This window comes from Ipomoea triloba, chromosome 9 (assembly GCF_003576645.1).
Source record: "Ipomoea triloba cultivar NCNSP0323 chromosome 9, ASM357664v1".
Lineage (NCBI taxonomy): Eukaryota > Viridiplantae > Streptophyta > Magnoliopsida > Solanales > Convolvulaceae > Ipomoea > Ipomoea triloba.
In genome coordinates, this window is record NC_044924.1 from 221,837 (window position 1) to 232,677 (window position 10,841).

Below are 10,841 nucleotides of genomic sequence, written 5' to 3' on the forward strand. Positions count from 1 at the left end.
ATGGTAGTTTAAGACTTCTAAAGGAAATCAACCCCAAACTTGTATATATAACTAGAGGTGTAGAACCTTGAAGAAGGTTAAGCCGCTCAAGTTTCATCTTAAACACTTAGCAATTCTTCCCAACCTCTCCCCATCCTCGCAAAGAAATCACCAACCCCTTCCTGCTAAAATTTCTCCCCAACCTCTCCGCCCCTTTTGTATGCAAAACTTAAATCGACTCTTTTTCCCGTCTCATCACTTTCGAGCAACTCAACCACCAGCCACTCAACCCACCGTCTCTTCTTGCTTCACTGGTTTTCTTACACATAACACACTTGCACACAAATAAATGTGATATTTTTATAAGCCTTGCGCTAGCAAAGCTAAAACTATATATATATATATATATATATATATATATATATATATATATATTATAAACTAAGATCAGAGAATTGAAATATAAACGAAAAAGCTAGCAACCTGCAGTCATGAATCATAACTCGACGTTCTTCTTCTAACTGAGTCATCATTTTTTAGCCGATTAATTCTATTAACAGACGTTATTCTTCTAATTGAGTTGTGGAAAAATCTTGAATTAGTTTCCCCTTCCTTCAGCCAATATTCCTTAATTCTCTGTACCCAGAATACATTTTAATAAGGTTCAAAAAATCTTGTTCTCCATTTGTTGAAAAATTTGTATTTCCACCAAATTTTGAACTGCAAAAATCACTTAAAATTCACTATTATATATGTCTAATACTCCAACTAATACGCACGGATAGGAGCTGATGGATAAACGGGTCTACCACGGATCAGACCGGGAGCGGAAATAGAGGGCCAACCCGGACCCACACGACTGGGCCGTATGGGCCTAAGTTGACCCCTCGAGATCAACTTGGCTGACTTTGGTTCATGACTTGACCCCTCGGGGTCGACTCATGGGCAACCCCGGCCCATGAGTCGACCCTGGGTCTCGATTTGACGCTGTCTTCTCAGCGCAAGACACTGTCCTAGGCCGTTAAAGTGGTTTTCTCCGAGCGATTAGGCCTAGGATTAGTATAAAAACATGCAACATTGTCTTATTGAGACATCTTCTTCATACTTTGTCCTAACGACATTCTTGTCATATTATTACACAATCTTGTAATAGCTTTATCCTTTATTCAATATATAAAATAAATCCGATGTACACTTTTATCCGTTACTTGTCATACCCCTATAATCTTATCGGGTTTATTGATTCGGATTACCCGAGTTAATTAAATCCATCAGAGCATTACATATTTACATGCCCACAACCCTGGCTATACATATATATATATATATATATATATATATATATATATATATATATGCTGCTTGTAGCAGGGTTACTACAGTGTCAGTTAACGGATTCAATTACATTCCATCATTCCATGCGCCAAAAATTCATGCATACAATATCTTATTATTGTTGCCATGCCCGCATGCATGCATGGGATGTATATTGGGATTTGACCGTCCAATTTTGTGCACACATACTTACCTAACAAACTAATTTTACAAACGTCTTAATGAATTTTGAACCTGAGACGACTACCGATGCTAACAAACTTTTTATACATTAATTTGATTATTTAACATGTGCTGGCACGGGCGACTGGTTCATCTTCTGTCATTAGGGAATGAGATATTCTTCCGCCTTATTGTATTTCAGTTTATCTTGATGGTTAATATATTTGTTTTGTTGGATTTCAAAAAAAACATAATTAATTATTTTGATCATGTGGCATGGCACATGAGTCAACCGTTTTTAATTGCAGATTATTAATTATTATTATTACGATTCATATTATTTAAACGTTTCCACGTGCATTCATGATCTTTGGTTGGAATGTGAATATTCCAAATTAACAAAAAGCTAGATACATTATATATATAAAGGTCGGGATTTAATAATTTATCACTTTAGGTTGCAAAAAAAATAAAAAAAAAATAAAAAAATTTATCACTTTACGAATATTGGAAGAATATTATGCCAGTTTATTTCATGCATGAATGCATGTTAGACGTAATTGTACACCACTAGCTGTATAATATTCCTTCTCACTTCACTATTTATTCAAATCATCACGAACAACTTAACGCCATTCCCTCCTCAGCTCTCCCTTCAAAATTAAATAAGAATATATAAATAAAAATATTATGAGTATATATTAACCAAAAAATGGAGCGAGGTAGGGTTAAATTAAACACAATAATTATTGTATGTTATTCATATGTGTGATGCGCAAACATTTATACCCAGTATTAATGTTACTCAATGTTAAAATCTTAATCATATTAAAATATTTTTCTTAAAATAATGTTATATATTTTTTAAATCATAGTTGTAGAATTCATATTATATTAAATGTATAGTTGATAATTTGATTAATATTATTAAAATAATATTTTTAAATATGATAAATTACTAAATATAATCATAATAACATTTAATTAAAACATAACTGAAATCAAACTTATTTGAATCTCGAATTGATAAGATAACATTTTATAACAAATTTGTACCTAGCTGGCTTAGCTTGTATTTGTAATGATATGAGATGTAGAGAGTGATTAGACGTGTATATATGTGTGTGAATTCTGAAATGACCGAGTAACGTAGGAGTTACAGTCTAATTTTGATCATTTACTCATTAAGTCATTACTATGAATATGAATTGGGACCCATGCATCATCAAACGTACTGGATACTGTAACTATATTTGGTGGATCTGATCTGATCTGATATTCTCGGCCCCGGCCCCTTTAATCACTCCATTATACCATAACTTTCCTATTCATATTCATTGCGGGAGTACTGCTTTTTCATATGATCAATCATGATTATACACCATCAATTATTGACTATTGAGTACAGTCTATATAATGTTTAATTTGCCTTGCTTTATTTTTAGTATAAGTTTATTTAATTTCTTTTACCATTATATTAGTGAACTTTAAAGATATTTGATGGATATATTAGGAACGGGCCAAGTTGACCCGAGGGAGCAAGACAAGGGTCACGAGAAGGTCCGGGACCCGGGTTGGAGCCCCGTGCTTGACCCGGGCTAATTCATTTAGCATCTCGGCCCAATAGAATTGTAGTTGAATAGAAATGATATTTTAGTTTTGCTAACATGAAACTTCAGTATGTATAAAAAAAAATGAATATGTTATACAAACAAAACTAATTATTCATAACGGGTGCCGTTTATTTTCATTAAAAGAAAAGGCACCGATAATGGTCTACAGTAAAATTTGCCATATAATAAGTTATGGAGTGAAATTATATTTTTAATAGGTCCTGTTTGGTAAATAATCAGCTTATCAACCAATTTTGACTTATTTAATCACTATTAGTTGTTTGGTTAATAAGCTTTTTGTAACTCCAAAATACTAAAATTCAAAAGGCTACTCAAAGCAGCCTTTTCAATTAGCTTTTTGAGAAAAGAAATTATATCAAACAGCTGATGCTAACAGCTAATTTTACTAAACAACTTTCTACAATCAGCCAATGTTATTAACAAATCATACCTTCTAACCCAAACAGCCAATCCAATCAGCCAACATCCATTTACCAAACATGGCCTATGTGTAATTATTTATAGAGAAAATATTTGATGCACCAACTAAAAAGAATGAGTTTGGTATTTTATTTGTTGAAAAGATAACGGGATATGGTTCAGTGCTAGTGTATAGAATAGATTGTGCATAAATATTTTAATACACACATACATATATATAATTAAAGTGATAAAAAAGAAGGGATTGCAGTGAATTGTATCCAGTCAATCCAAAAGGAAAAGGATAGCAAAAAGTGAAAGTACACTTTAGAGTGAATGATTCATTGTGCACTGGGAATCAAAGTATAGATGGAGTGAGCAGTAGTGGTGGTGGTGGTGTAGTATATGAATGAATGAATGAATATACGATGGATGCGTAGATGAGAGTGTGGGTTGACACTGAGTCTCCGCTTAGTCAACATCATCCCTCCCTCCCCGCATACTGACGAGCAACTCCGCGCTGGCAAAGATTCCATCTCTGTCCTTCTTCTCCTTTACTCTCTTCTTCTTTTCAGACTCTGCCCTAAATTTCAATTCCTTCCACTCGCAACTCGCCCGCCAGTCGCCAGTCGCCATCCCTTTTTCTTAATTACTCTATTCTCTTAATACATTACTCATATCTTCCCTTCTTCTGTGATTGCTCCTCCACTATACCATATTATGTTATCATATCATAATATTCCTTTTCCTTTTCATTTCACTACTTTTATCTTTTTAAAATAAATAAATAATATGGGGTGTACCACCTCCAAGATCGATGACCTGCCGGCGGTGGCGCTCTGTCGGGACCGCTGCGCCTTCCTCGACGAAGCTATCCGCCAGCGCTACTCTCTCGCCGAGGCTCACCTCGCCTACCTTCAGTCTCTCCGTGCTATTGGTGCCTCTCTCCACCACTTCTTCGATCAGCAGGATCTCGACGCTTTTCCTCCAACACCTGTTATCAGTCTCCCTTCTCACCCTAAAGGAGTAGGAGGAGGAGACCCACAACCTACTGCTTCCCTTCCCCACAAAGCACCCGTTGCAATTCCCTCTCCTCCTCGCTCTAGCACCGGCTCCCACCTTCACTTCATCTCCGATTCCGAAGCTGAAGAAGACTCTGCCTCTGGATCTTTGCTCCACCACTCACACAACGCCACCCCGCTTCATCCCTATGCTCACCTAAACTACGACGCCGGCGCCGATCATGAATCCCTCGCCCTGGGTGGCCCCTACCCGGGAGCTTTTTTTGGTGGTACTACTACTGGATTTACGCACATGAATTTCATGAGGAACCAAGCGACGCCGTCAGTGACCTATGAGCAACGGCCCCTTAGTCCTGACACTGTACGAGTGGGAGACGCTTCTTCTTCCTACTATCCTTATCCTTATGCCAATCCCCAAATCCCTTCCCACACTTATCCCAATCATCAAACTAATTATTATGCTGCGGCTTCTTTCTTCGATTCTTCGCCTCCAGCACACTATGGTTACTCATCTCTTCCTACCCCTACGCCCGGGCCTGGCCCATCATCTTCACCTTCGACTTCCAAACAACCTCCTCCGCCTCCCCCCAGTAGCTCAGCTTGGGATTTCTTGAATCCTTTTGACAATTCTGACAATTTTTATCATCCTTACACACCGAGCCGGGACTCGAGGGAAGTTAGAGAAGAAGAGGGGATTCCTGATTTGGAAGATGAGGATTTTGAGCAAGAGGTAGTGAAGGAAGTCCACGGAGACCAGAAATTTGTGGACACCGAACGCAGTGGTGCCAGCGAAGGAAGCTATTCCAAGGCAGCAGCAAAAGATGATGAGGCAAGACCAAAAGATTCCGACAAGGAACACCGGACCGGACCTAATGTATCTGTGGACAATGATCCAGTGGAATACGAGGTGCATGTGGTTGATAAGAAAATGGTTGGGGGCCAGGCAGGGACTTCAGCTGCTCGCCCCAAGGCTCGCGGTGGTTTCAAGGGTGACTCTGATGTTGTTAGAGAGATTCAGGTTCAATTTGATCAAGCTTCAGAAGCTGGTACTGAGCTTGCTAAGTTGCTTGAGGTTGGAAAGCTTCCCTATAACCGTAAACATGCCACATATCAAGGTAAAAAGAACCATCTTTTCTCTTCAATTGGTGTTAAGTGCTAATCTTATTTAATGCCAACTTTTTACTAGTGATGAGTTCCCAGGCATTATGCAATTTTGTTTGTTCTAACATTGATCCAAAAAACAGAACTTGAAGTGATATTTTATGCTTGAGGTTATATTGATTGCCTTTAATAGTTGTTTCACTGGTCTTTTTTTTTTTTTTTTTTTTCTGATAGTTTCTTCAAAGATGTTTCGCACAATTATGCCTTCCTCGTCTTTGGAATCATCACAACCTTCTACATCAAATGCCACTCAGATTGAGATGGCCAATCCTGCTATATTAGATGCAGAAGGAGATGTCAGTTTCTTAAAGTCCAAAAACCTTTCTTCTACATTACAGAAGCTGTACCTTTGGGAGAAAAAGCTGTGCGAAGAGGTTAAGGTAAATTTTTTTTTTTCTTGAGTCTGTGATTCATTCCATTTCCAGTCCTTTTTGCTTTACCTGTTATAGCAACCATTTTATGGAGATTGCCTTTTTGGGTGTTTGGACGATGAATGTTCTGTATGTTATTCAGTAGATCTTTTAGATGCTTCTTACCATGTCATGCTTTCCATATGTAAATGTAAATGCCACTTGCATCCCTCCAGTTTACCATTTTGACTAGTCTTTCAGTGTGCTAGTCTTGCATGCAACATTATCTATTTCTTATGCGCTGCCAGTGTTTATACATTGACATATAAACTGCAATTGACCTTTGGCATATGTTCTTTCCTAAACTTATGCACTCTGTACTTTTCTTGATTGAATCTAATTGACTCTGTATAATTTGGTCTTATTCTTCATACACATAGTATGCAGTAATAATATATTATATATGTGATGCTGAGACTTGTTTCAGTTAAATTTTGCTTCATTCTTGGATTTTCTCCCTTTCCCATGTGCAATCAAGTTTAATTGACATGCTATTGTGCATATCAACTGTAATCTTTTCTCACTCTTTGACTTGTGTAATAAAGATGTCTTCTTTACACTCACGCTTTGCAGGTTGAGGAGAGAATGAGAGTACAGCACGAGAGGAAAAGTAAAAAACTGAAGCGGCTAGATGAAAAGGGTGCTGAGGCACACAAAATCGATGTGACAAGAAATTTGGTCAGGAGCCTTTCATCAAAAATTAGAATTGCAATTCAGGTTGTTGATAAGATCTCTGTGACGATAAATAAACTGAGGGATGAGGAGTTGTGGCCACTGATTAATGAATTTATACAAGGGTATGCAGAAATTTTAGTAATTTTATCAAGTAATCATTGTGTTTTTTATTCCTTTTTGTTCTACTAGGTGGTGCTTCTTAATCTAAAATTTGAAACCTCTACTCTCTTTATTTTATTAATCTGTTTTTAGTTATTGTTTTCCTTGAACATTGCTTCAGTTCTGTAATTCTGTTGGCATCTATCCTTTGACGTTGGTGATATTACTTGCATTTCTTAATTTATTACCAGCATGCTTTTGTTATAAGGTGCAAATTTAATTGAGATCGCCAGTTTGGTTTAGTGGTTGTGATAATCTGGTTTCCTACATGTGGGAATCTTGGGCAATGTGGCAATCCATATTTAGTCTCAGTTTTTAAAGAAATATGCAAGCATCTGGATTCCCAAGATTGAAATCCACAGGAATCTTGCACGATTGCTTCAAAATAAACACCCTTTAGATGTTTTGAATCATCAAGTGGTGATATTAACTTGAGACCATAAGTGCATGTAAAGCACTATACAGTGGTATGTGGGTATGTACACATTATATTAATCTAGCTATTTTGATTGCATGGGTGATAATTTTAATTTTCCCTTATTTTCCTACATTTTAATTTTGAATAATTTGTCAACTCTAGGTTAACCAGAATGTGGAAATCCATGCTTGAGTGCCATCAAAATCAGTGCCAGGCTATTGTGGAAGCTAAGCGGTTAGATGCCATTGCATTGCACAAGCAGTTTACTGACACTCATCTTGATTCTACTTTACGACTTGAGCGCGAGCTTCTGAACTGGACATTTAGATTCTCTTGTTGGATAGGTGCCCAGAAAGGTTATGTGAAAGCACTGAATAGCTGGCTCATGAAATGCCTTCTGTATGTACCTGAAGAAACAGCTGATGGAATAGTTCCCTTTTCTCCTGGTAGGATTGGTGCACCCCCTGTGTTTGTTGTTNTTTTTTTTTTTTTTTTTTTTTCTGATAGTTTCTTCAAAGATGTTTCGCACAATTATGCCTTCCTCGTCTTTGGAATCATCACAACCTTCTACATCAAATGCCACTCAGATTGAGATGGCCAATCCTGCTATATTAGATGCAGAAGGAGATGTCAGTTTCTTAAAGTCCAAAAACCTTTCTTCTACATTACAGAAGCTGTACCTTTGGGAGAAAAAGCTGTGCGAAGAGGTTAAGGTAAATTTTTTTTTTTCTTGAGTCTGTGATTCATTCCATTTCCAGTCCTTTTTGCTTTACCTGTTATAGCAACCATTTTATGGAGATTGCCTTTTTGGGTGTTTGGACGATGAATGTTCTGTATGTTATTCAGTAGATCTTTTAGATGCTTCTTACCATGTCATGCTTTCCATATGTAAATGTAAATGCCACTTGCATCCCTCCAGTTTACCATTTTGACTAGTCTTTCAGTGTGCTAGTCTTGCATGCAACATTATCTATTTCTTATGCGCTGCCAGTGTTTATACATTGACATATAAACTGCAATTGACCTTTGGCATATGTTCTTTCCTAAACTTATGCACTCTGTACTTTTCTTGATTGAATCTAATTGACTCTGTATAATTTGGTCTTATTCTTCATACACATAGTATGCAGTAATAATATATTATATATGTGATGCTGAGACTTGTTTCAGTTAAATTTTGCTTCATTCTTGGATTTTCTCCCTTTCCCATGTGCAATCAAGTTTAATTGACATGCTATTGTGCATATCAACTGTAATCTTTTCTCACTCTTTGACTTGTGTAATAAAGATGTCTTCTTTACACTCACGCTTTGCAGGTTGAGGAGAGAATGAGAGTACAGCACGAGAGGAAAAGTAAAAAACTGAAGCGGCTAGATGAAAAGGGTGCTGAGGCACACAAAATCGATGTGACAAGAAATTTGGTCAGGAGCCTTTCATCAAAAATTAGAATTGCAATTCAGGTTGTTGATAAGATCTCTGTGACGATAAATAAACTGAGGGATGAGGAGTTGTGGCCACTGATTAATGAATTTATACAAGGGTATGCAGAAATTTTAGTAATTTTATCAAGTAATCATTGTGTTTTTTATTCCTTTTTGTTCTACTAGGTGGTGCTTCTTAATCTAAAATTTGAAACCTCTACTCTCTTTATTTTATTAATCTGTTTTTAGTTATTGTTTTCCTTGAACATTGCTTCAGTTCTGTAATTCTGTTGGCATCTATCCTTTGACGTTGGTGATATTACTTGCATTTCTTAATTTATTACCAGCATGCTTTTGTTATAAGGTGCAAATTTAATTGAGATCGCCAGTTTGGTTTAGTGGTTGTGATAATCTGGTTTCCTACATGTGGGAATCTTGGGCAATGTGGCAATCCATATTTAGTCTCAGTTTTTAAAGAAATATGCAAGCATCTGGATTCCCAAGATTGAAATCCACAGGAATCTTGCACGATTGCTTCAAAATAAACACCCTTTAGATGTTTTGAATCATCAAGTGGTGATATTAACTTGAGACCATAAGTGCATGTAAAGCACTATACAGTGGTATGTGGGTATGTACACATTATATTAATCTAGCTATTTTGATTGCATGGGTGATAATTTTAATTTTCCCTTATTTTCCTACATTTTAATTTTGAATAATTTGTCAACTCTAGGTTAACCAGAATGTGGAAATCCATGCTTGAGTGCCATCAAAATCAGTGCCAGGCTATTGTGGAAGCTAAGCGGTTAGATGCCATTGCATTGCACAAGCAGTTTACTGACACTCATCTTGATTCTACTTTACGACTTGAGCGCGAGCTTCTGAACTGGACATTTAGATTCTCTTGTTGGATAGGTGCCCAGAAAGGTTATGTGAAAGCACTGAATAGCTGGCTCATGAAATGCCTTCTGTATGTACCTGAAGAAACAGCTGATGGAATAGTTCCCTTTTCTCCTGGTAGGATTGGTGCACCCCCTGTGTTTGTTGTTTGCAATCACTGGTCACAAGCATTGGAAAGAGTTTCTGAGAAAGAGGTTTTAGACAGCATGTTAGCTTTTGCAAAAAGTGTTCTTGAGTTATGGGAACGAGACAAGGTAGAAATGCGGCAACGAATGATGTCCAGTAAGGATACAGAAAGAATAGTTAAGGACTTGGATAGGGAAGATCAGAAGATACAAAAGGAGATGCAGGCATTAGATAAAAGGTTATTACTGGTGTCAGGGGTGGAAAATGATCTGTCATTAAATAGGCATGTTGTGTACCAGAGCGATACGAGTAAAAGTAGTAGCCTTCAGGGTGGTCTACAGCATATATTTGAAGCTATGGAAAGATTTACTGCCAACTCCTTGAAAGTGTATGAGGAGCTGTTGCAACGCATTGAAGAGGATAATCTTTCAAGAGCACATGAACAAGTGTCATAGCTGGCCGCTCTTTGTGGTTGAAGAAGTGAAAGTGAAAAAGTGTGTTCACTTGAAGAAGCTATTGAAGTTTCATTGGGGGGAATCAGGGAAAGGAATATCAAACTCTTTGTTGCCTTTTTCCCTTGGTTGTAATGTGCACAGCTGGCCGCCCAAGGGGTGTAAGTAAATGTATGTATTTGATGGCTGAAAAGATGAGATACAGTGTAGATCTGTGTCTGTTGGTGGATGGCAAGGCAGGCAGGCAGGCAGGCATTGGAAAGTTGAGGGTAAATTTTGCATTTAGGGTTAAGCTTGGGTGGGCACAGTGGGTGTTTGGTGACGCAAGTCATGAATTGCCACTTTACCTGAGCAAGCTGATACTCTCTAGCTAAAATATAATGAATGTATCATTAACTAATTTATTGTACAGGAATTATTATTATTTTTGCTGTTAATAAGACTTAATTGTTTTTTTGGGTATGAACTGAGGGATGAATGGTGGCAGCCTTGATAATGGTCTCCTCCCTCGTCCAGGACCACAGCAGCAGTCTAGTCTAGTGGGAGTCAGCAATTTGTATTTCCTAATGATTAGAAGCAGATAGA

The 10,841-nt window shown here is 37.3% G+C and overlaps 1 protein-coding gene across 1 annotated transcript; it reads left to right on the forward strand.

Annotated features, from left to right (window-relative positions):
• Positions 1-3,946: 3,946 nt before the first annotated feature.
• On the forward strand, positions 3,947-10,722 carry LOC116030265 (nitrate regulatory gene2 protein-like). Its single transcript, XM_031272458.1, has 4 exons — positions 3,947-5,646; positions 5,867-6,072; positions 6,676-6,899; positions 9,512-10,722. The coding sequence occupies exons 1-4, from the start codon at positions 4,302-4,304 to the stop codon at positions 10,257-10,259; spliced, it is 2,523 nt and encodes an 840-aa protein (XP_031128318.1). The 5' UTR covers positions 3,947-4,301; the 3' UTR covers positions 10,260-10,722.
• The last annotated feature ends 119 nt before the right edge of the window (positions 10,723-10,841 follow it).